Source organism: Homarus americanus, unplaced genomic scaffold, assembly GCF_018991925.1.
Source record: "Homarus americanus isolate GMGI-L3 unplaced genomic scaffold, GMGI_Hamer_2.0 scaffold38554, whole genome shotgun sequence".
Lineage (NCBI taxonomy): Eukaryota > Metazoa > Arthropoda > Malacostraca > Decapoda > Nephropidae > Homarus > Homarus americanus.
The window spans coordinates 141,376-167,974 of NW_024744508.1; the positions used below are offsets into that span (position 1 = coordinate 141,376).

Sequence of the window (26,599 nt, forward strand, 5' to 3'; positions counted from 1 at the left end):
AATACATCGTCAGGGTTTGGTCAGGCTCAGACTTGGGGGTATTATTTTTTTTTTCTCTCTCTCCTGCGGCTTCGTGTTCTACCGCAGTGTGGTTGGTTGGTTGAGTTTAGTGCTTTTCGGGTTGTCGTCTCTTCTGTAGACTACACCACCCCTCGTACAACACCACCACAACGATGACAACTACCAACACAACGACAACTACAACTACCATCACCACGACCACGACAACCACCACCACCACAACGACAACCACCACCAGCTTCTCGGGGGTATCTTTAGGGCTTGTATCATTCTCAGACTACACCACCACCACCACTACGACTACCAGCTCCTGAGGTCGTATATGATACACTACTACCAGTTGTTGTTGTGGTAGTACGACTATTATTATTATTATTATTATTATTACCAACCTATATATTTTCACTTGCCATCTAACTACGAACTTCTTTCTCTTACGCCAGACGAACGTACGCTTGGGTCGGCACTCATACACGGCACTCACACCTGTCCAGCTCATGAACAGGTGAGCATAGGTAAGAGGGAACGAGATACGATCATGGGAGAGGTCTCAGGTGTCGAGCGACCAGCGTTAAGTGTATGTCAACAAGAATCAGCTGACGGGCAGGTGGGAAACAGTTGATGGTGACGTCACGGCCTTCCTACCTGTGTGTGTGTGTGTGTGTGTGTGTGTTTACTTTTGAGTGTCTGTGTGTGTGTGTTTGTGTGAGTTTTCTCTTATGTCTAGTTAAATCTGTAATTGTTGCCTTACACACACACACACATACACATATATATACATACATACATACATACACACACACACACACACACACACACACACATACTACAGGGGACGTTATCTTACACCGTTATCATAGAACACTTGACACAGGTGTAGTGACCATCTTGTGAACACCTGTTGGCCTCCGCTCACTTGTCGGGGGCTACCTGGGTCTGTCTATCTGTCTCTCTAGCCAAAATCATCCCCTTGTTGTCATTTTAATCCTAAAACTGAAATACTTTTGTTCATTTTTTTTCCTACACGTCAACTGTAACAACATAATCTTTCCCGAGTATCAGGACGAGAAGTAAACCTCCCTTCCTTCTCTTCTTCTCCTCCTTCCTCTCCCAACCCCTCCTTCCTTCCTTCTCTCTCTCTCTCTCTCTCTCTCTCTCTCTCTCTTGTTTTGTCGTCAATTGGAACATTTCATCACCTCCTCGACATTAGCGGGAGGCATAAATCTTTCCTAGGCACCACATGTTGAAGACGTAAGATTTGTATTTTTCTCTCTCTCTCTCTGTTTCTTTGTTCCTATCTCTCTATCTCTCATACTTTCTCTACCTGTATGTTTCTCTGTTTATCTCTATTCCTTTCTGTCTGTCTCCACGAATCACTCTCTCTCTCTCCCAACCTCTCCCTCTCCCAACCTCTCCCCTCTACCCCACCCCAAACATCAACAACCTCTCCCTCTCCCAACCTCTCCCCTCTACCCCACCCCAAACATCAACAAGAACTTACACAATCTTTCCCAAGCATCACATGTTGAAAGGCGACAACAGTATGGGGGGGGCAGTCAGTCTACCACAGCCAGCAGCCACAGAAACACCATAGATAAGCCTCTCTCTCTCTCTCTCTCTCTCTCTCTCTCGTGTCGCGGCCCCTAGCATGAGTGAATGTTTATGGCTTCAAGAATTGGTCTACTCTGGTCTGGAGAGGTTGGGTCTTTTTGGTCTCTATCCCCTATAACCAGAACTTCTTCAACCCTGATTTTGAAAGACGTTTGTGGGATAATTTCATTTGTTTTTGTTTTAAATGGAAATGTGAGATTGGTTTGGTTAGGTTAATGTTAGGTTTGGTTAGGTTAATGTTAGGTTAATGTTAGGTTAATGTTAGGTTAATGTTAGGTTAATGTTAGGTTTGGTTAGGTTAATGTTAGGTTTGGTTAGGTTTGGTTAGGTTAATGTTAGGTTTGGTTAGGTTTGATTAGGTTAATGTTAGGTTTGGTTTGATTTGATTTGATTTGATTTGGTTTGGTTAATATTCAAGTAAATAACCGAATCTGTAGGTAAAATTAACCATATTAACCTAACTTAACCCAACTCATCAGATAACGTTAGGTGAAATTAACAACCCTAACCAACCCTAACCTAACCAAACAGGGACTTACATACACCATCTGCACACTTAAGAGACGACACCTGAGCCAGCACGTGTCCACCTGGCCTATCAGATGATGACCAGACAGGTATCCCCACCACCAGGTAACATCAGCTTGTAAATGAGAACCTAACCTAACCTAACACACCTTTGTCGTCTTTACCTATGTCAATTAACCCTAGATTAAGTAGGTTAGGTTAATGTTATGTTAGGTTAGGTTAATGTTAGGTTAGGTTAATGTTAGGTTAGGTTAATGTTAGGTTAGGTTAAGGTTAGGTTAGGTTAATGTTAGGTTAGGTTAAGGTTAGGTTAGGTTAAGGTTAGGTTAGGTTAATTTTAGGTTAGGTTAATGTTAGGTTAGGTTAATGTTAGGTTAGGTTAATTTTAGGTTTGGTTAAGGTTAGGTTAGGTTAATGTTAGGTTAGGTTAATGTTAGGTTAGGTTAATGTTTGGTTAGGTTAATGTTAGGTTTGGTTAAGGTTAGGTTAGGTTAATGTTAGGTTAGGTTAATTTTAGGTTTGGTTAAGGTTAGGTTAGGTTAATGTTAGGTTAGGTTAATGTTAGGTTAGGTTAATGTTAGGTTAGGTTAATTTTAGGTTTGGTTAAGGTTAGGTTAGGTTAATGTTAGGTTAGGTTAATGTTAGGTTAGGTTAATGTTAGGTTAGGTTAATGTTAGGTTTGGTTAAGGTTAGGTTAGGTTAATGTTAGGTTAGGTTAATTTTAGGTTTGGTTATTTTTAGGTTTGGTTAAGGTTAGGTTAGGTTAGGTTAGGTTATTAATACACTGGATCACGTTCACGATCGGATAAAAAAAAATCTGCCAGTGAGGCTTCCCATATGGGCCAGTGAGACGATTACCTGCTGGTGTTCTTTCCCCTCCTCCTCTCTTCCTCTTCCTTCTCGTCCCCGTCGCCACACCTCTTCTACCTCTTCCTCTTTATCACCCTCCACCTCCTCTACATCTACCTTCTACCCCCACCCCCTTCCTCTACCCCCCCCTCCTCCTCCTCCTCCTTCTGTGTGTATTAATTACCTGTGGGAGTCACCTGGGTCACCTCACCTGCCTCCACGCCCCACACCTGGATCCTCACCTGCCTCACGCCCCACACTGGATCACCACCTGCCTCACACCTGGATCACCTCACCTGCCTCACGCCACCTGGATCACCTCACCTGCCTCACCTGCCTCACGCCCCACACCTGGATCACCTCACCTGCCTCACGCCCCCACACCTGGATCACCTCACCTGCCTCACGCCCCCACACCTGGATCACCTCACCTGCCTCACGCCCCCACACCTGGATCACCTCACCTGCCTCACACTCCACACCTGAGGACGAGAAACAGTGTGCACCAAAAAAATATATACTGGTTAAGAATAATTTTTGAGACATACTGTATTTTTGTGTGATTTTTCTTTATTTTCTTAATTTATTTATATCTTTCTCTTCTCATTCCCTCATTTACTCTCTCTCTCAAGTTACCCTATTCTCACTGTTAACCTACCTATTTCATTTTTCTCTTAAGCTTTCTCTCACTTTCTCTCAAGCTTTTCTGCTCTTACTCTCAAGCTTTTCTTTTCATTCTCTCTCAAACTATCCTTCTCTCACTCACTCCCAAGCTTTCTTTCTCTCACTCTCTCTTAAGCTTTCTCTCACTCTCTCTCAAGCTTTCTCTCACTCTCTCTCAAGCTTTCTCTCACTCTCTCAAGCTTTCTCTCACTCTCTCTCAAGCTTTCTCTCACTCTCTCTCAAGCTTTCTCTCACTCTCCCCTTTACATTCACAACAAAATATTATTATCCACGTTGCCTTCAGAGAGGATCGAACTCCCGGCCTCTGGTTTACTAGACCAGCGCTCTAGCCACTGAGCTATGAAGGCTGTATCTCTAATTCTCTCTCACTTTCTCCCTTTCTCTAATTTAGTAATTTTCTTCCTTTCTCTATTTTCTCATTTTGTCTCTTCTTTTCTTTTTCTCGTTGTTTTTTTCTCACTTTCTTTTATCTCTCTCTCTCTCTCTCTCTCTCTCTCTCTCTCTCTCTCTCTCTCTCTCTCTGTCTGTCTGTCTGTCTCTTAATACGAAAGAGAGAGACAGACAGACATAACTACATACACACATATACATACATACGTACATATATACATACATACATACATACATATACATTATATACACACATTACATACACACACACATACACACACACACATACACACGGCCATCTACATACATGGCCATCACCTGTCCAACTCACACAGGTCCAGGTGGCCGTGATCGTATAGTGGTTAGTACATTGCGTTGTGGCCGCAATAACCCAGGTTCGAATCCTGGTCACGGCAGAGGATTGACACTTTTGATACGACTGGCGAATCACAAGTAACAGATAAAGATTGGGAGAGAAAGAGAAAGAAAGAGAGAGAGAGAGAGAGAGAGAGAGAGAGACAGAAGGTGGGGGGAGGATTTAATGATCTATATAACTCGTCAATTATCTCAGGTTATTACAGGTAGACGCATAAAGTTTGTACCTAAATGACTCTCTCTCTATCTCACTCTCTCTCACTCTACTCTCTCTCTCTCTCTATCTCACTCTCTCTCTATCTCACTCTCTCTGCTCCTCTCTCTCTCTCCTCCTCTCTCTTTCTCTCACTCTCTCTCTCTCTCTCTCTCTCTCTCTCTCTCTCCTCTTTCTCTCTCTCTCTCTCCTCTCTCTCTCTCTCTCTCTCTCTCTCACTCTCTCTCTCTCTCTCTCTCTCTCTCTCTCTCTCTCTCTCCTCTCTCTCTCTCTCTCTCTCTCTCGCGCCAGCATTCCCATTCAATAGCCTCATCAGTGTTAATGACCCTACTGAGTGACCTTCCCTGTTAAGACTTGGTAACAATGATCAATTTTGTGACCCGTAGAGACAGAGAGAGAGAGAGAGAGAGAGAGAGAGAGAGAGAGAGAGAGTTGCAGAGACAGACAGACAGACAGACAGACAGAGAACCACCCACAACAATACCTTTACCTTTTCTTAACATAAATTGATATTTCTACGCCCCATTCACCTCAAATTACCACCAATATGACCCACCCCTGGCAGGTCAAAGGTCATCTTATTGTCTACAGTGTATTGTTTGTTTGTATGTACGTTTGTATGTGTGTATTATGTTCTTTGGGCTTTTCTTTGTGTTCAATGTCTGTTTGTGTCTGTCTGTCTGTCTGTCTGTCTGTCTGTCTGTCTGTTTCTGCTTGTCTGTCTGCTTTCTCTGTCTGTCTGTTTCTGTCTGTTTCTGTCTGTGTCTGTTTCTGTTTGTCTGTTTTCTCTGTCTGTCTGTCTGTCTTTCTGTCTGTCTGTCTGTCTGTTTCTGTCTGTTTCTGTCTGTCTGTCTGTCTGTTTCTGTCTGTCTGTTTCTGTCTGTCTGTCTGTCTGTTTCTGCTCCTTGTGTCTGTTTCTGTCTGTCTGTTTCTGTCTGTCTGTCTGTCTGTCTGTTTCTGTCTGTTTCTGCCTGTCTGTCTGTCTGTTTCTGTCTGTCTGTTTCTGTCTGTCTGTCTGTCTGTTTCGGTTTGTAGAAGAAGAAGAGAAGAGGAGGAAGAGGAGGAGGAGGAGGAGGGGGGAAGATCAGGAAGAGGAGGTGAAGAAGAGGAGGAATGGGAGAAAAGGAGGAGGTAGAAGAGGAAGAGGCGTGGAGGAGGAGTAGGAGGAGGAGGAAGAAAAAGAAGAGGAGGAGGTAGAAGAGGAAGACGAAGATGAGGAGTAAGAGAAGAAGGAAGAAGAGTAGAATGAGAATGAAGCAGAAGAAGAGTATTAGGAAGAGGAATAAAGGGAAGAGGAAAAGGAAGAACGAGGAGGAGGAGGAGGAGAAGAAGGAGGAGGTAGAGGTGAACGTCCTTCTAGGTATCTACAGGAACCAATTTGTACGGCGTCCCATAACTTATGAATCCGTTAAGAGGAGGAGGAGAAGAGGAGGGGTGGGGGGGGAGGGGGGTGAAGGAGGAGGCGGGGAGGAGGAGGAGGAGGGGGAGGAGGGAGGAGGAGGGGAGGAGGGGAGGAGGAGGAGGAAGGGAGGGGTGAGGGGGGTGGAAGAGGAGGAGGGGGAGGGAGGAGGGAGGAGGAGGGGAGGAGGAGAGGGGGGTGAGGGGGGTGAAGAGGAGGAGGAGGAGGGGGAGGAGGAGGAGGAGGGGGAGGAGGTCAACGTACTATTATTTGCCTACAGGAATGACTGGAACGGTGTCGGTAATAGAGAGTTATTGCAGAAGAGGAAGAGAGGAAGAGGAAGAGAGGAAGAGAAGGGGAGGAAAAGGAAGAAGGTGGAACAAGAAGGAAGAATCATAACCAGGAAGGAGGAGGATGAAGCAAAGAGGAGGAAGGAGGTGAACGTACTTCTACAGGAAAGACCCGGTAGCAAGGAGGTGGTGGAGCTCTTGGCCAGGTTGTTGACACGTGGGGCCGGATGTGGGTACTGAGACTGCCTGAGGAAGGTGGTAGTGCGCTGAAGGAGGGAGGTGTTCGGATCCCCTATATAAGTGTTCGAATCGCTTATATAAGTGTTCGACTCCCCTATATAAGTGTTCGACTCCCCTATATGTGTTCGGATCCCCTATACAAGTGTTCGAATCGCTTATATAAGTGTTCGACTCCCCTATATAAGTGTTCGACTCCCCTATATAAGTGTTCGACTCCCCTATATAAGTGTTCTCGAATATTATATAAGTGTTCGACCTCATACAAGTTCGACTCTATATGTGTTCGATTCCCCATAAGTGTTCGAATCCTATATAAGTGTTCGACTCTATATATGTTCGACTCCCCATATAAGTGTTCGACTCTATATATGTTCGACTCTATATAAGTGTTCGACTCTATATAAGTGTTCGACTTCATATATGTTCGACTCTATATGTTCGACTCTATATAAGTGTTCGACTTCTATATAAGTGTTCGACTCTATATAAGTGTTCGACTCTATATATAAGTGTTCGACTCCCCTATATAAGTGTTCGACTCCCCTATATAAGTGTTCGAATCCCCTATATAAGTGTTCGAATCCCCTATATAAGTGTTCGACTCCCCTATATAAGTGTTCGAATCCCCTATATAAGTGTTCGACTCCCCTATATAAGTGTTCGACTCCCCTATATAAGTGTTCGAATGTGTATTGATTTCAGGTTTAATGTTATAAGGGCATTCGAATGGTGTTAGCGTTTGATGAAGAACAACAACAACAAGAACAAAAATAATAACAATAACAACAAAAATAATAATAATAGTTGTAATTAGTAGCTATAATAAGAGACGCACACACACACACACACACACACACACACACACACACACACACACACACACACACATGTACGCCCATTTACCACAAAATCACTTCATCTCCTGGCGTATACGCACGAGGTTCTGGGCGTATATAAGGAACTCAGAGACAGAGATAAATGAACACCACCCTTTAAGGATCATTTGTACCCTGATTGGCTGGATAATTTCACCCTTATGGCTCACCACGCCCATTCTCACTTATCCTTTTCACCAATTGGTTCCCAACTCACTGGTTAGGGTTAGGTTAGGTTAGGTTAGGTTAGGTTAGGATGTGGTAAGACGTATTTAGTTAAGAGTCTCAGTGTGATTATGACGCCATTTTGGAAGTCATTTCTTTCCTGTGCCGTAGTAACAGGAAAGAAAACTAAAGAACAATAAGAACAAGAACACTAAGAACAAGAACAATAAGAACAAGAACAATAAGAACAAGAACAATAAGAACAAGAACACTAAGAACAAGAACACTAAGAACAAGAACAATAAGAACAAGAACACTAAGAACAAGAACAATAAGAACAAGAACACTAAGAACAAGAACACTAAGAACAAGAACACTAAGAACAAGAACAATAAGAACAAGAACAATAAGAACAAGAACATACCTGCCTCACCACCTCAACAGAAACCCAAGATTCGACTCTGCTTCGTGAGGGATTCGAACGACACTCGACCTCACAGTTCCACCCATCAAATATCGCCCACGGAGCCAGCCAGGCTGGTTGGCCTAGGAGGTGGGGGGTGGGAATAAGGGGTGGGAGTTGAAAAGAGGAGTGACTGAGGAAGGGGAGGGGGAGGGGAGGGGGAAGGGAGGGGTGGTAAAGGAGGAAGGGGAGGAAGTGGGAAGGAATGAGAAGGGGTAGGAAGGGGAAAAAAGTTCGTCTTAGTGGGCCCTTAATCGTAGCAGGCCCTTAGTCCTAGTAGGCCCTTAGTCCTTGTAGGCCCCTAGTCCTAGTAGGCCCCTAGTCCTAGTAGGCCCCTAGTCCTAGTAGGCCCCAATCTAACCAAAGCTACTTCAACCTACCTAATATTTAAAGTTGGTCTCTCTCTCTCTCTCTCTCTCTCTCTCTCTCTCTCTCTCTCTCTCTCTCTGGTGATAAGGTAAACAACACACAAGTCAGAACCACGAGGACATTATCACCAACATAAAGCTCAAAATTCCATCCCATTCCCACATATTCCCGACCTTGTGAACAGCGTGAGATTATCGCCCTGTTTTACTCCACGCTGCATGACATCCCTGAAGTGTGATCATCTGAAGTTTAGACACCCCAGCTTATTTCACCCTTAGTTTAGACACCCCAGCTTATTTCACCCTAAGTTTAGATACCCCAGCTTATTTCACCCTAAGTTTAGACACCCCAGCTTATTTCACCCTAAGTTTAGATACCCCAGCTTATTTCACCTATTTAGTACTATTATTTCACCTAAGTTTAGATACCCCAGCTTATTTCATCTTAAGTTTAGACCCTCAACTTATTTCATCTTAAGTTTAGACACCCAACATTTAGTTTGACTTCATTTCACCCCTGGTTTAGATACCCCGACATTTCTCACCCTAAGTTTAGACACCCCAGCTTATTTCATCTTAAGTTTTAGACACACCCAAACATTTCATCTTAAAGTTTAGACACCTAGCTTATTTCATCATGATTTGAATACCCCAGCTTATTTCACCCTAAGTTTAGACACCCCAGCTTATTTCACCCTAAGTTTAGACACCCCAGCTTATTTCACCCTAAGTTTAGACACCCCAGCTTATTTCACCCTAAGTTTAGACACCCCAGCTTATTTCATCTTAAGTTTAGATACCCCAGCTTATTTCATCTTAAGTTTAGACACCCCAGCTTATTTCATCTTAAGTTTAGACACCCCAGCTTATTTCATCTTAAGTTTAGATACCCCAGCTTATTTCACCCTAAGTTTAGATACCCCAGCTTATTTCACCCTAAGTTTAGACACCCCAGCTTATTTCATCTTAAGTTTAGATACCTTAACACCTCCTGGGTAAGTTAGGTTAGGTTAGGTTAGGTTAGGTTAGGTTAAGGTTAAGTAATCTTAACGTGAAATTGAGATACCTATCATGTATCTAAGAGTCAATCATGTCTGTCAGCTCAAGTTCAACACGTCATATCCCGTCACCTGTCTCATGATGTTTTGCGACGGTAGTGGGTGTAAAAAAAAACACAGACTCGAACTCGTGATTTGAGGATCTAGAACGGGGTCAGGTTCCCACTGAGCCAGATGTCGGATTGAGTACGTGGCTTCTCTTCCTTCCTTCCTTCCTTCCTTCCTTCCTTCCTTCCTTCCTTCCTTCCTTCCTTCCTTCCTTCCTTCCTTCCTTCCTTCCTTCTCTTCCTATCTTCCTTCCCTTCTCCCTCTTTACCTCCCTTCCTACCTCCCTCTATGTCAACCCCTATCCTCCCTACTCTCTCCCTCTGGCCTACATCTCTCTATCTCATCTTATCTCGTGGGAAGATCTCTCTCTCTCTCTCTCTCTCTCTCTCTCTCTCTCCCTGTAGTAAATCTCACGACTAAATCAACTGGTGATCGATGTGTCTCTTAATGTATCGTTCAAACCCTTCGTTAAGTTTAGTCGTTTCGTTAAGTTCATATTATTTTTCTTTTCTTTTCGTATAGTTAATTAAATTTATTTGATTGATTTTTTTTTTTTAGAGAATTTTTAGATTTTTACAGAAAAGTGTCATATTTTTTCGTTCGAGAGAGAGAGATTCCCACATAACAGAGACATCAACACAGTATAGCATTCTCTTCCTGCCTACAATGTACAATAGACGTAAACAAACCCAGAGAAAATAGACCTTATGCCCTAGTATCTTTAGGTTCAAACAATAGGGATTTGTAAATAGGTATAGGCCTATCTCCCTTAAGGGTTCAATAGGGTTAAGAATAATCGAATCGGGGGTGAATATTTTTCTGATTTTTCTCATGTTTTCCTCACTAGTTTTCCTCACTAGTTTTCCTCACCAGTTTTCCTCACTAGTTTCCTCACTGGTTTACATCAGTTTTCCTCACTAGTTTTCCTCACCAGTTTTCCTCACTAGTTTTCCTCACCAGTTTTCCTCACCAGTTTTCCTCACTAGTTTTCCTCACCAGTTTTCCTCACCAGTTTTCCTCACTAGTTTTCCTCACCAGTTTTCCTCACTAGTTTTCCTCACCAGTTTTCCTCACCAGTTTTCCTCACCAGTTTTCCTCACTGGTTTACATCGGTTTTCCTCACCAGTTTTCCTCACCAGTTTTCCTCACCAGTTTTCCTCACTAGTTTTCCTCACCAGTTTTCCTCACCAATATTTCCTGGGGTTATCGTAGATTTTCCCCAGCTGTGATGTCCCATTGTTGTCTGTTATGTTGGTGGGTCAGACTGATGTTATCTTGGTGGGGGGGGGGGTTATTAATGTGAGGGAGGAAGGAGGAAGAGTTATTGCAGTAGTAGTTGGGATGGGACCAAGTTCAAGATGTTTCTACGCCAGACTCGTGGAGCTGATCTCCGAACAGAAGCAGCAGCCCAGAAGTTATGTTACAGCCTGGATGAGATGTCGACTGTCCTTCTCTCTCCTTAGGTCGGCTTTGCTCTGCCTCAGGGGAACGAGAGCTTCTGCCCCAATGCCGACAACAGTTGCAGATATTGACTATGAGGCTACAGTCACTGAATACCGCTTAGATCTGCGGCTCAACTAACTCAACACAGATAGGATAGCTACTTATGTATTAGGATATTTAATATTAAGGTAATACAATGGCGGCGAAGGTGTGGCTATTGGGGGAGGCTGGAGGCTACGTTAAAAAAAAAAGAAGTAATAGTTGTTATTGTTATCAATCCTCACCACGGGGAGGGGGTCGACCGGAACACACCATCAACAATGAGGCCCTCCAGAAGTCACAAGTGCCTTAACGTATCTCTTAAGTGCTTCCCTGAGAGATACATATCACACTTGGTTTAATGGTTTCTCAGTCTCTCTTGGTACCGTGAGAGATCTCTGGTACCTTTTGTTTACCTAGAGACCTTTGGTACTTGTTTATGTGGCGTTCGGTACCTCCTTTTATCTCTCAGTCTCTTGGTAAGGAGTGAGAGATATTGGTACCTTCTCTGTCTTCCTCCCCCATCACCCCTTCACTTTCACCCCCTTCCCCTCCCACCCCCTTCCCCTCCCACCCCCCTTCCCCTTTCACCCCTTCCCTCTTATCTTTCCCCATCACAACCACCATCACCCACCTCTCCGTTCCCACCCCCTCCCCTCCCCCTCCCCCCCTCCCCCACCCCTACCCTCAGCCACCGTTCTCCTGGCAGGTGGTGGAGTCAACCCGTTCACCATCTGTTCCTCCTTAAAAGTTTTCGGCCATTTAAAGATTTTTAGAATCCATTTTTTCTTTTTTTTGGTGTGTGTGTTTATTAAGATTACATTGTCTCTTAGGGGTTAATGATCAGCCCATGACCAGCCCATGACTAGACTATGACCACCCTCGGAATTAGTCGGGAGTCGGGACCACCCTCGGGAGTAGTCGGGACAACCTTGGGATCACTTTGGGACCACCATCGGGACCACCATCAGTATCACCTTGGGACCACCTCACCTTCCCTTCACCTCACCTCTCCCTTCACCTCACCTCTCCCTCACCTCCCTCTCACCCTTACCTCCCCCTTACCAGGTGTCCTCGCCCGCATCTTTCTCATATAATCTACTAATACCATCATCACATATCATACACCTACGATCCCACGCCCCCACGCCCGCTATACGTGTATCTCTCTTACACGCCTCCACGCCTTTACCTATCTATAAATCACACGCAAGGAGTATCTTTTTCCACGCCTACACGCCCATAACTATCCACAAAGCGTGTAGGTAGTTTCATTCCGCACGCCTACACACTGTAAACCTTCTGCAACGCCCACTGGAGGAGGATCTTTCTGCACGCCCGCATCATTCCCCCCACATAAACACACGCCCTTGTATCCTGTCAACATCTGCGCCCTCACACGCCCCCATGCTACTGATCATCCGATAAAATAACCACGCCCGCATCTCTCTGTTCCCTCGACATCTGCAGCATAGGCCACCCACGCCCACACGTCAGCTTGGTGTTTGGACGGTGTCTGTAATATCACACGTGCGCCCACACACGGTACGCCCTTTGCAGACAGACAGACAGACAGACAGACAGACAGAAAGAAAGACAGATATAAAGACACACACACACACACACACACACACACACACAACAACAACAACAGCCGGATTAACACTGACAGCGGCCAGTTAGAGAGTATCCGGTCAGCCAGCCACTACAAGCCGGATATAAATTACCTGAAGACAAGACTGCCGCCTACCGTGTCCACCCGCCTTTGATATCCGGCCTGAGTAAGTACCATACCCGGGCACGTGGAGGGAAGTGCCCCCAGGGTATCAGGAGAGGACACTTACCGGGTACTGTGCCCTAAAGGATATCCGGACAGCCAGTTTATCCATCAAGTCAGATAATTGGAGTAATTTCTTAAGAGATGCGGGAGTTTAATCACCGTACTGTACCGTATTGTACCGTACTGTACCGTGGTGTAACTTAACTGAGTACTGCATAACCTAATCTAACCTAACCTTTATCACGTCTTTCTCTTGGTTAGATTTTTCGTCCGATACGAGTGACAGGAGAGAGAGACAGATTGAAAAAGAGAGAAGGAGAGACGTGGAGAGACACAGAAAGAGAGAGAAAGAGATCCCACGGAAGTTGCAGCAGTGTGTGTGTGTGGGAAGCATGAACCGTGAATCAACAAGGAGATGTTCTGGTCTGTGGAACCTAACCTGTTGAACACCCACCTAGGTACACGAGAGAGAGAGAGAGAGAGAGAGAGAGAGAGAGAGAGAGAGAGAGGGGTAAGTTGGAAGGAAGGGATGGAGGCTGGGAAGGAGGGAAAGGGAGGAGGATGGAAAGGTAGAAGGAATGGGGGGGGTGAGGCTGGGGAAGAAGAGAGGAAGAGACAGGTAGAAGAGGAGGAGGCTGGGATAGAGAGAGAGAGGGAAGGAGGAGGGAGGGAGAGTGTGGGCGTGGGCGGCCAGGTTGCAGTCCGCTGACCATAACACATGTTGAATGTTACTTCCTCTCTGACACACTGGGGGGAGGAAGCAGGAGGAGGAGGCAGAGGAGGAGGGGAAGGAGGAGGAGGGGGGGGGAGGAAGACCAGCAGGAAGATGGCCAGGAAGGAGTGAGGGAAAATACGCCTGGGGAGAGGGAAGGAGGGGAATAATAACAGAGAGACAGGAAGCTGAGGAAGTAACTTCCTGCGGCAACAACTGACGCCTGCCACCTCTGCCACAGCTGTTGTCACGACCATCACATGCCACCACTACCACCAACTACCACCATCATCATCGCTATACCACACACACACACACATACACTAACCCTGACAGTATACAAACCATAAACACGTCAGAACTAAACTCAATCTACATTCATTAATTATAACTACAAAAAAGTCCATTAATCTCTAACTCCCATAACCATTTCAACTGTTACCTCTAGTGTATATATAAACACTCAAACAGAACTATAACCTACAGAAAGAACATTAGAACTTTAATTACTCACCATAAGAACCTCGTCTCTATAATGTAAACACACAGCTCAGTTCACATCCATAAAGTTTCACACAGGCGGACAGTCTCAATGACGGTGTCCGATTTCCCACTCTTGGCTTCGCTACTTTGGTGTATTGCAAATTTCCTCTGTATATTGATTTAAGTTATTATACAATCGTCTTCAAAGGGTTAAGTCATCGTCCTCAAAGGGTTAAATCATCGTCCTCAAAGGGTTAAGTCATCGTCCTCAAAGGGTTAAATCATCGTCCTCAAAGGGTTAAGTCATCGTCCTCAAAGGGTTAAACCATCGTCCTCAAAGGGTTAAATCATCGTCCTCAAAAGTTCGTATCGTCCTCAAAAGGTTAAACCATCGTCCTCAAAGGTTAAATCATCTTCCTCAAAGGGTTAAGTCATCGTCCTCAAAGAGGTTAAGTCATCGTCCTCAAGGGTTAAGTCATCGTCCTCAAGGGTTAAACCATCGTCCTCAAGGTTAAATCATCTTCCTCAAGGGTTAAGTCATCATTCCTCAAGGGTTAGGCTAAATAATATATCAAGGGTTAAACCATCGTCCTCAAAGGGTTAAACCATCGTCCTCGAGGGTTGAAATCATCATCGTCCTCAAAGGGTTAAGTCATCGTCCTCAAAGGGTTAAGTCATCGTCCTCAAAGGGTTAAGTCATCGTCCTCAAAGGGTTAAATCATCGTCCTCAAAGGGTTAAGTCATCGTCCTCAAAGGGTTAAGTCATCGTCCTCAAAGGGTTAAGTCATCGTCCTCAAAGGGTTAAACCATCGTCCTTCAAAGTTATAAAAGAGAAGATAGAGAGAAAGTAATTAATAGGATGAAGAAGAAGAAGCAATAAACCAAAATAATACGGAAATTGAAATAATAATAATAACAATAAATTTAAGAAAACCAAAAAATAAAAGACGTATCATAACTCTCTCTCTCTCTCTCTCTCTCTCTCTCTCTCTCTCTCTCTCTCTCTCTCTCTCTCTCTCTCTCTCTCTCTCTCTCTCTCTCTCTCTCTCTCTCTCTCTCTTTCTCTTTACCTGTAATCAACGACGCCTAATTGAACCACCTTTCGTCCCATGACTCAGCCAGTAGTCGTGGGCAGCAACATTCCGACACATGGCAGAGGTAAGGGACGGTCAGAAAGGTAAATGGACGGGTGGGTGGACGGGTGGGTGGGTGACCGGGGCAGCTGTTTTAAAAGTCTCTATCCGTTCCATTCATTCCTTTACATATACGTCCTTGTAACCTGTCGGAAAGGGGTAGTTGGAAGGAAGTCATGTTCGGTGGTTCCCCTCTCTCTGTCTGTCTCTCTTTCTCTCTATCTTCTCCTTCTTTCGTCCTTCTGATCTCCTTTTCTCTCTCATCTTTTCCCCCTTTCATCCTCCTCCTCTTTCTCCTATCCTCTTCTCCTCCGTCTTCTTCTCTTCTCCTATCATTCTCTTCTCGTCCCTCTTCTTCTCCTCCTCCTTCCCTTATCCTCTTCTTTCCTCTCTTGCTCTTCTTTATCAGTTCTCACCTCTCAGCATCCTTCTCTTTTCTCTCTCTATTTTTTTTTCTTCTCCTACTCTCCTTTTCATTGTCTTCCTCCCCTCCCTCCTCCTACCATCTCTCTTCCACTCTCCTGTTCTTGCTTCCATTCCTTTCCTTCCCCCTTCCTTCCTTCCATTTCCTCTCAACAACCCCTCTCTCCTCTCCTCCATCCTCTCCCTCCTCTCATCTCTTCCCATTACCTCACTCCACCAAACCCCCCTTTCCCTTACCCCCCTTTACTTCCCTTCCACCTCCCAAACCCCCCATCTCTCCTCTTCCTCCTCCTCTCCTGTCCCACATCACCACCCACGCCCCTCCCCCACGACCAGAAGCGCGGCGGTCCAGCACGCGCGAAAATACGTGTTGGTGGGTCAGTGGCTCACGTGCGCTTTTTGGCGGTAAATTTGACTCCTGTTGGCTCTGGTGTAGCTTTGTGTAGGAGGGGAAAACGCGGCAAAACATTATGTGTGTGTAGGAGAGTGCGTTCTGGCTAGCCACTGACTCTCTCTCTATCCCCCTCTCTCTTTCTCTATCCCCCTCTCTCTCCGTCTCTCTCTCTCAGGTCATCAAATTTCCACGAATTATTGAAAACAAGATAGATATTTTATTTACAACGTTTACTTCGATTTATTTACGTGTGTGTGAGTGAAAAGAGTGTTGTCTTTGGAAACATATTTGGACCTTAGCTCTCTCTCTCTCTCTCTCTCTCTCTCTCTCTCTCTCTCTCTTACGCTGTGTATCTTGGAAAACGTGAATTTGGGAGATAAATTTGTTTGTTTTATTCTCACTATAGATAATTTGTGTACTTGTTGAAATATACTGGCTGGTGTGTGTGAGGGGGGAGGGAGGAATGTTCGATAACCCGGCTTCTGCTCACTCCTCCTCACACCTCACTCCTTCCCCTCCTCCACCCTCCCCTCACACCCTCCCTCTCTCCCTCCCTCCCTCTCTCACACCCTCCTCCTTCCTTCCCTCACACCCCTCATCCCTCCTCCTCCCTCCCTCCTTCCTCCTTCCCTCCCCTCCTCCTTCCTCCCTCCCCACCTTCCCTCCCCTCCTCCTTCCCTCCCTCCCCACCCCTCCTTCTCTCCTCCCTCCCTCATTCCCCTCCCTCCCCACACCTTCCTCCTCATCCCCTCCCCTCATCCCTCCCCTCCCACCCCTCCCTCCCACACCTTCCCTCCCCTCATCCCTCCCTCCCTCCCTCCTTCACCTTATGTGTTGGATATCCTGTTAACTAAACCTAATTTAACTCTCTCTCTCTCTCTCTCTCTCTCCCTCTCTCTCTCTCTCTCTCTCTCCTTATTGTATATGAATTGAAACTTTGGTGTGTGTGTGTGGGTGCGTGTATAAGTATATACGTATATGTGTGTGTACGCGTGTATATATGTGCGTGTATAGGTATGTACGTGTGTGTGTATGTACAATTTCTCCATGACAAAGGGTAAATTGCAGTCGTAACAACACCGGGCAACAGATGGCGTTCATTAGAGCAAGAGACACTGTTCCTTGTTATTGTTTGACCTGTCACAGCAACACCCGGATATAGTGACCAATAGTGTTATTTACCAACTGTTATAGTGAACTGGCTATAGTGACCTCGTGTAACTGGTTATAGTGAGTTTCGGTTATAGTGAACTTGTGTTATCGTGAATTTGTGTTATAGTGAACTGGCTATAGTGACCTCGTGTAACTGGTTATAGTGAGTTTGGTTTATAGTGAACTTGTGTTATAGTGAACTGCCTATAATGAATTTGTGTTATAGTGAACTTGTTATAGTGAACTTTTCTTATAGTGACCTTGTGTAACTGGTAATAGTGAATTTGTATTATAGTGAACTGGTTATAGTGAACTAATACCCTAGTAAACCTTAACCAACAATAACCAATCAATAAACAATCAATCAATCAAGCAATCAAGAGTAGAATCTAGATATCTGAGGGTTGGCGACCACAGTCCTCCACTCAAAATGTTATCGGGCTGTTTTTATCAATTCTCTCCGTTCTTTTTGTCTCTCTTCCATCTATCCTAGTCTCTACCTTCCCCTGATCCTCCTACTCTCACCTTTACCAATTATGTCTGTTAATATCCCTTCATCCCTAATTATATGACCAAATTATCTCTCTTTTAATTTTTCTGTAATTTTTAAGTATTTTTTTAAGTTTTTGCTAATTTTAAGTATTTTTCTTTAATTATTTGCTAATTTTAAGTATTTTTCTTTAATTATTTGCTAATTTTAAGTATTTTTCTTTAATTATTTGCTAATTTTAAGTATTTTTCTTTAATTATTTGCTAATTTTAAGTATTTTTTCACGTTTTTACCAAAATTTGAATTATTTACTAGTGTGTTTTCACATCGGTGTAACTAATTCTTAACACTCGTCTATACCATCACCTGTCAAGAGGCCTACCAGCGTAAACAAGACACTGTGTTTATCTTACCTAATCATGACCTACTCATTAAAACTAAACACACACCCAAACACACATCAAACACACACCCAAACACACACAGAGTAAAACCCTCAAACAATCTAATAAAAAAAAAAAAAAAAAAATTACTAAATCTTTTTATTTTTATTTAATTTTCATATTTCCAGGTGGCTCAGGGGGTCACTGTGGACGTGGCCTTCTTGAGTACACGGGTTCGACTTGCCGCCCGTGCACACCTGAGATCCCAGCTTAGACCTGCAGATGACTACCAATACGTCAGGTAACCTTTTGTGTATTCTGAGGTGCTTAAGGCGGTGTTGTACGGTTCACTGAGTTGATTAGGTGATCTGTGCCCCTTGACTGGGGTGTTTTAGAGAGAGAGAGAGAGAGAGAGAGAGAGAGAGAGAGGGGGGTAGGAAAGACACCCCAAAAGTATTTGAGGTGTGTTAAGATGAGTGGGTTAAAGGGAAGAGGGGTGGGTTGAAGGGCGGGTTGAAGAGGTGGGTTGAAGAGGGCTGGATGGATATGGATGGACGAGTGTAAATTTAATAGAAAAAAATATAGGGTCTTAAAATGTGGGTGGAGGTGGGTTATGTAAGGTAGGGTGGAGGTGGTTAAGGTGGGTGGAGGAGAAGGTGGAGGTGGGTTAAGGTGGGTGGAGGTGGATTGTGGGGGCAAAAGAGGAAGAGGAGGAGGAGATGGAGTAGATGTCTGAAGGTGGGTGAGGGTGGGTGGTGGGGGAGGGGGGAAACTGATGGGTTTGCAGGTGGGTGCCCGAAGCGTGTCGAGGCCCACTTGAACCCACCTCACACCTGCCTCATTAACCCACCTCTCCCACCATCCTCCTTTTCCTACTCTTACTAACTTCATGTCTCACCTGAACTCATTTGAGAAACACTGACCCTCCCTCCCTCCTCCCCTCTCCCTCCTCCTCTCCTCCCCTCCCTCCTCCCTCCTCCATTTTATACCCTAATCTTAAACCTCCAAAAATTAACATGGAGTAAAGATGTGGAGTTAAATATTACTCCATACTCCATTCATTTACCTCCATAATATACCATGGAGTACAGGTGTTTAATGAGCTGTCTCTGTACACCTGAGGATAAGAGACACAACACACCTGCTAATCAATAATACCTCAGAATTACCTATGCTCCACTCTGATTGGTTAAGTGACGTCATGGATGGGTTATGTGACGTCATGGATTGATAATTGACGTCAGGATTGATAAGTGACGTCAGATTATTTATATAACATCAAGGATTGTTAAAAAAAAAAAACCCCAGATATTCCCTATATAACCAATCCTGTAACACCAGGTATCTTTCATTACTAATTAATTACCTTTACCCCTCAAACAAACACATTACCTTAACATTTCACTAAGTCAACATTTAACATCAGTCAAATACGTATTATCCCCAAAGAGTTTTCTATACGTATCCAATTCATTATCTGATATAAATTGTGTAATATTAGTCAGTATTAAACCGTATTATTTCTTAAGTGTTTCTATTACCAAAATGGCCAGGTATTATTATTTTATATTATCCCATAGAACCGCTAAGGACCTAAGACGTACCCTGTGAGACGCCAGATACCCTTAGGAGGCAGGGTAGGTTAGGGGGTATTGCTGACAGGTGTGTGTGTGGGGTGGATAGGTGGGTTGGTTACCTGGGCACGTGGGGCACACCTGGGCACACCTGGGGCACGTTGTTGGGTAGGGAGACATGGTTGGTAATCACGTCATTAAGAAAGTGAATTTTGTAACCGTTTTTCAGGAGGGGGAAGGTTGGGGAGGTGGGGGGTATAGTGGGAGGAGATTGTGGGGGGGAGAGGAAGAGGGGGGAGAGAGAGGGGAGGTGTGGAGAATGAGGTGGTGTTGTGGGGAGCTTATATGGGGCACTGAGAAGGAAGGAATGTGGGGCCCATTAGAACTGAATCCCATTAAGAACAGAACCCATTAAGAACAGGACCCATTAAGAACAGGACCGCCACAGACAGAACCCATTAAGAAATAGGACCCATTAAGAACAGGACCCATTAAGAACAGGACCCATTAAGAACAGGACCCATTAAGAACAGGACCCATTAAGAACAGGACCCATTAAGAACAGAACCCATTAAGAACAGGACCCATTAAGAACAGACCCATTAAGAACAGAACCCATTAAGAACAGGACCCATTAAGAACAGGACCCATTAAGAACGGAACCCATTAAGAACGGGACCCATTAAGAACAGAACCCATCAGAACCGGGACCCATTCGACCTATAAGAAACCTTTATTAGCAGTTTGTGGATAGGTTGAGGTGAGACTGTTGAAATTTAGTAGTCTCTTCTCTCTCTCTCTCTCTCTCTCCTCCCCACCTCCCCCCCCCTCTCCTCTCTCTCTCTCCTCTCCCAAGAAGGAAGGAAGTTGTGTCTGGCTTCACCATCACGTCCGGTCGTGTTAAGTTGCACTGAAACGCCCAGGTAATATATGATACGGGGAGAGGGGAGAGGGAAGAGAGGAGGGAGAGGGAGGAGAGGAAGGAAAGGAAGGCAGGGGAGAGAAGAGAGGAAGGAGAGGAAGGGGAGAGAAGAGAGGGAAGGAGAGGGAAGGGAGGAGGAGAGGGAAGGAAAGGAAGGAAGGGGAGAGAAGAGAGGGAAGGAGAGAAGGAAGGAGAGAGGAGAGGAAGGAGAGGAGAGAGAAGAGAGGGAAGGAGAGGAAGGAAGGGGAGAGGGAGGAGAGGGAAGGATAGGAAGGAAGGAAGAGGGAGAGAAGAGGAAGGAGAGGAAGGAAGAGGGAGACAGGAGGGGAGAGAAAGAAAGAGGAAGAAGAAACGGAGAATATTACAGACCGTTCGCCCGGCATACGCTTGCCTGTCTTCCGTCTGAGGTGGTGATCTACAAAGGCAATAGTTAATAATGATAATACGACTATTGGAGTTAACGGGAAAAATAACTGAGCAGACCAGCAGACAACAGGAGTAGATAACACATAACAACAGTAGACACCAAAAGCAGACACTATCAGCCAACAACAGCAGACAGGAGCAACATCAGACACCAACAGCAGACATCAACAGCAGACACTATCAACCATCAACAACAGACACACAGACAGGAGCAACATCAGACACCAACAGCAGACAGGAGCAACATCAGACACCAACAGCAGACAGGAGCAACATCAGACATCAACAGCAGACAGACACATCAGAACAACAGCAGACACTATCAACCATCAACAACAGACATCAACAGACAGGAGCAACATCAGACACCAACAGCAGACAGGAGCAATATCAGACATCAACAGCAGACATCAACGACAGACGGAGCAACATCAGACACAAACAGCAGACATCAACAGCAGACATCAACGGCAGACAGAGCAACATCAGACATCAACAGCAGACAGGAGCAACATCAGACATCAACAGCAGAAACTATCAACCATCAACAACAGACATCAACGGCAGACAGGAGCAACATCAGACATCAACGGCAGACAGGAGCAACATCAGACATCAACAGCAGACAGAGCAACATCAGACACCAACAGCAGACACTATCAACCATCAACAACAGACATCAACGGCAGACAGGAGCAACATCAGACATCAACAGCAGACAGAGCAATATCAGACACCAACAGCAGACATCAACGGCAGACAGGAGCAACATCAGACATCAACAGCCGACAGAGCACATCAGACATCAAGACATCAACGGCAGACAGGAGCAACATCAGACATCAACAGCAGAAACTATCAACCATCAACAACAGACATCAACAGCAGACAGGATCAATATCAGACATCAATACAGACATCAACAGCAGACAGGAGCAACATCAGACATCAACAGCAGACATCAACGGCAGACAGGAGCAACATCAGACATCAACAGCAGACAGGAGCAATATCAGACATCAACAGCAGACATCAACGGCAGACAGGAGCAACATCAGACACACAAACAGCAGACATCAACAGCAGACATCAACGGCAGACATCAACAGCAGACACTATCAACCATCAACAACAGACATCAACAGCAGGAGCAAAGACACAACAGCAGACATCAACGGCAGACAGGAGCAACAATCAGACACAAACAGCAGACATCAACAGCAGACACATCAACCATCAACAACAGACATCAACGGCAGACAGGAGCAACATCAGACATCAACAGCAGGACAGGACAACACAGACATCAACAGCAGACATCAACGGCAGACAGGAGCAACATCAGACACAAACAGCAGACATCAACAGCAGACACACAACCATCAACAACAGACATCAACGGCAGGGACAAAACAGACACAACACAACAGGAGCAACATCAGACAACAACAAGCAACAGCAGACACAACAGCAGACATCAACAACAGACACCAACAGCAGGCAGCATACATCAACAACAGACAACAGGAGCAACAGCAGACATCAACAGCAGACAGCAACAGTAGGAGGCGCAGCAGCAGGAAATCCGGTAGCAGGGGAGGGGGAGCAGCTGTTCACTGACCATTCCATGGGGCATCTGCTACCTGGGGGTGATCTCCCTGGGAGAGAGAGGAGAGAGGGGGGGAGAGGAAAGAGGGAAGGAGGAGGAAAAGCAGATAGAGAGGGCAGAAGAGAGAGAGAGAGAGAGAGAGAGAGAGGGGAGAGGGGAGAGGGAAAGAGGAAGGAGGAGGAAAGCAGATATAGAGAGAGGCAGAAGGGAGAGAGAGAGAGAGAGAGAGAGAGAGAGAGAGAGAGAGAGAGAGAGAGAGAGAGAGAGAGAGAGAGAGAGAGAGAAGACAGAAAATGGACAGACAGAGATAAACAGAGACAGACAGAGAGAGACAGAGGAATATATAAACAGAGAGAGAGAGAGAGAGAGAAGATCTGTCAATCCAATCAACAGGTATATATGCTGACGACAGGTAAATATGACAGGACAGGTGAGCTAACCTTGTGTGTACACCTGTACTCTCTCTCTCTCTCTCTCTTTCTTTCTCTCTCTCTTTCTCTCTCTCTCTGAACCAGGAAGAAGAAACAGGTAAGGAAGTGACGTAAGGAAGATCTTTAACTCTCACCAGGAAGACACGAGTGAGAGATGAGACAAGGTGAGGGCCTCAGGCGTCTTATGTTCCGGCTTAAGACGACTACGGCGGCTCCTGAACCTTTAAAGATGTCTAAATTATTACGTCACTGTTTTGTTACTTGGGTGGAGTGGGTGGGTTAGAGGGTGGGGTATAGTGGGTGGGAGTGGGTTGGTTAGAGAGAGAGAATTACCGACGGCCCCAGCACACCTGCCTAAAGTACACCTGGTCTAGGCTTGATCAACATGCTGTCGGCATTCCTATACATATCACCTGGACGGGAGAGAGAGAGAGAGAGAGAGAGAGAGAGAGAGAGAGAGGATGTAATGGAAAGATAGGCAGATGGGAGGGGAAACAAACATTAATTCCCTTCCCATCCTCCCATTCCATCATACTTCCCGTGTTACAAAGCTGACCACACGACAAAGAGCCATTCTGATTATACATTCTTTATACCAACCGAGTTCCCACATGATATATTTTCTCTTCAATATCTTTCAAAGTTCTTTTCGGATCGATATGAAACTTGATATGTAGATTCATATTATAATTATCTATAACTTGTTTGATAATTAATGATTTCCACCTGTAATTACCTGAGTTATACACCTAATGATTATACTAATTTAGAGAAGGTATTTTATTTCACTTTTTGGGATTTATGCAGTAATGTACAATAAAATACAGCAAGATACAGTAATATACAATAAAATACAACAAAATACAGTAAGATACAGGAAGATACAGCCCGATACAGTAATTACAGTTACAAATTACAGCTTGTGTCAGTTGATGAACAGGTAATAGTGAGGATAATTACTGTAAGGGAGGGAGGGGGGGTAAGAGGGAGGGAGGGAGTAGAGGGAGGGAGGGAGTGAAGGAAGGAGGGGAGTAAGAGGAGGGGAGTAGAGGGAGGGAGGGGGGGTAAGAGGGAGGGAGGAAAGGAGGGAAGGAAGGTTAGAAGGAGGGAGGGATGGAAGGGGGAAATGTTGGAGAGATAAGGGGAAGGAAGTGATAAAGAGAGGAATAGGAAGATAAAGATGAAGAATAAGAGAAAGGAGGAGATTAGTTTGAGTACAGACACATCCCTCCCTCCCTCCCTCCCTCCATCCCTCACACCTGTCTAGGGGGAGGGAGGGAAGGAAGGATGAGGGAGGGAGCCTGTAATTGTGTCGTCAGGATGTCCGGAGGATGGAGGGAGAGGAGGGAGGTGAGGCTGGGAGAGAGAGAGAGAGAGAGAGAGAGTTGGTCGTATGTTTGCAATATTTCCTATTTTGTTTTCTCTCTCTCTGCCCCCATCATTACCATGTCCAAGGCCGTGTCCAGGAAACGTAGGTAATTAGACGTGTCCAAGCGTGTCCTATGCCTATATGTATGAATATTCAGGTTCCCACGTAGAGGTGTGTCCAAACAGGTGTGTGTGTGTGTGTGTGGGGGGGGGGGGGGGGGGGTGGGTGTGTGTGGAGGGTGTGTGGGGGGAGGAGGGTGTGTGTGTGTGGAGGTGTGTGTGTGTGTGGAGGGTGTGTGTGTGTGTGGAGGGTGTGTGCGTGTGTGTGTGTGGAGGGTGTGCGTGTGTGTGTGGAGGGTGTGTGTGTGTGTGTGGAGGTGTGTGTGTGTGTGTGTGTGGAGGGTGTGCGTGTGTATGTGGAGGGGTGTGTGTGTGTATGTGTGGAGGGGGTGTGTGTGTGTGTGTGTGTGTGTGTGTGGGGTGTGTGTGTGGAGGGTGTGTGTGTGTGTGGAGGGTGTGTGTGTGTGTTTGTGTGTGTTTGTGGGTGGAGGAGAACACACACACACACACACACACACACACACAGGTCAACTCAACCATGAAACAAGGTCATTTGTTCGACAGGTCATTTGATGTTAACATGGCGGACGCGGTCATTCCCAGGGTCATGTGACACTCCCTAGTGGTCACCCTGACACCACTGCCAACACCCTGACACCACTGCCAACACCCTGACACCACTGCCAACACCCTGACACCACTGCCAACACCCTGACACCACTGCCAACACCACTGCCAACACCCTGACACCACTGCCAACACCCCTGACACCACTGCCAACACCTGACATCTGCCAACACCCTGACACCCAGTGATAATAATAAACTATTCCAGAATTTATAAATTATCAGTATTAGTATTACCAAAAAAATCAATAAACGAAGGTAAATAAATAAAATAAATAAATAATATAAAACACAATAAAGATGAAGAATGGAAAAATGTAGAGAGAATGAAGGAGACAATAAAGACCCAATGAATGAGAGAGAATTGAAGAGATTAAACAAGAATTAACACAAGAGTGAAGAAACTATTGCTGTGGGTTGGTCAGGAGGGAGAGAAGGAAGGAGGGAGGGAGAGAAGGAAGGAGGGGAAGGAAGGAGGAGGAGAGAAGGAGGAAGGAGCGAGGGAAAAGAAAGGAAGGAGGGGAAGAGGCGAGGAGGAGAAAGGAGGAGGGAAGGAACGAGGGAGGAAAGGAAAGAAGAAAGGAAAGGGAAGAAAGAGTTAGGGAAGGAACGAGAAGGAAGGAAGGAGAAGAGAAGGAGGGAGGGAGGGAGGCGAGGAAGGCGTGCAATGGGAGGAGGGAGGGAGGAAAGGTAAGTAGGTAGGCATAGGTAAGCGATAAGAGGGAAGGAGGGAGGGAGGGACTGTGGTTGTTTAGGGGGGGGCCTAGCCGGCGACCGTTAACAAAACTCGTCAAAACATCCAACGGTTTTTTCTGTTGTTTCGACACCTGTAGTGATGGAGGGAAGGTGGAGGGTAGTGGAGGGTAATAGAGGGTATTGAAAGGTAGTGGAGGGAAGGTGGAGGGTAGGTGGAGGAAAGTTGAGTGGGTGGAGGGGAAATGGAGTGTATCTGTGTGGGTGGGCTGGTGGTGGGTGAGTGGGTTGGGAGTGGGTGGGTGGGCCGTGGGTGAGGGTAGGTGAGTGGGTTGGAAGTGGGTGGATGGGTGGGCACGTGTGGGTCGAGTCATGTTATTTGATCATGAGGATGAGTTACCTAGAACAATGACCTGACTGTCACTGACCTGCCCTCCCTCCCTCCCTCCCTCCCTCCCTCCCTCCCTTCTTCTCTCACCCTTCTTCTCGCCCTTTTCTTCATCCTTCTCGCTTTATATCCTTCTTTCCCTCTTTCAATTTCCCTTCCTCTCTCTGCCTTCCCTCCCTCCCTCCCTCCCCTCCTCCCTCCCCTCCCCTCCCCTCCCTCACCTTACCCCCCTCCCCTCCCTCCCTCCCTCCTTCCCTCCCCTTTCTCATTCCCTCCTTCCTTCCTCCCTCCCTCCCTCCCTCATTCCCTCCCTCCCTCATTCCCTCCCTCCCCTCATTCCCTCCTCCCTCTGTCCCTCCCTCCCTCATTCCCTCCCTCCCACCTCATTCCCCTCCCTCATTCCCTCCCTCCTCCCTCCCTCCTCCTTACCTCCCTCCTCCTTCCCTCTATTCCTCCTTCCCCTCCCTCCTCCTTCCCTCCTTCCCTCCCTCC

General features: G+C 45.8%; 1 protein-coding gene and 2 non-coding genes across 3 annotated transcripts in view; 2 read left to right on the forward strand and 1 right to left on the reverse strand.

Moving 5' to 3' along the window:
* The window catches only part of LOC121877949 (putative mediator of RNA polymerase II transcription subunit 26), a 37,683-nt gene extending 15,131 nt beyond the window's left edge, over positions 1-22,552 (forward strand). Inside the window, exons 2-3 of the mRNA XM_042383923.1 lie at positions 18,199-18,311; positions 21,052-22,552. Coding sequence (XP_042239857.1) covers positions 18,199-18,311; positions 21,052-22,552 — 1,614 coding nt within the window. The remainder of the gene's footprint in view (positions 1-18,198; positions 18,312-21,051) is intronic.
* On the reverse strand, positions 3,968-4,040 carry Trnat-agu. The gene has a single exon. It is a non-coding gene; the product is annotated as a tRNA-Thr (tRNA).
* Trnah-gug lies at positions 4,428-4,499 on the forward strand. The gene has a single exon. It is a non-coding gene; the product is annotated as a tRNA-His (tRNA).
* Positions 22,553-26,599: the final 4,047 nt, after the last annotated feature.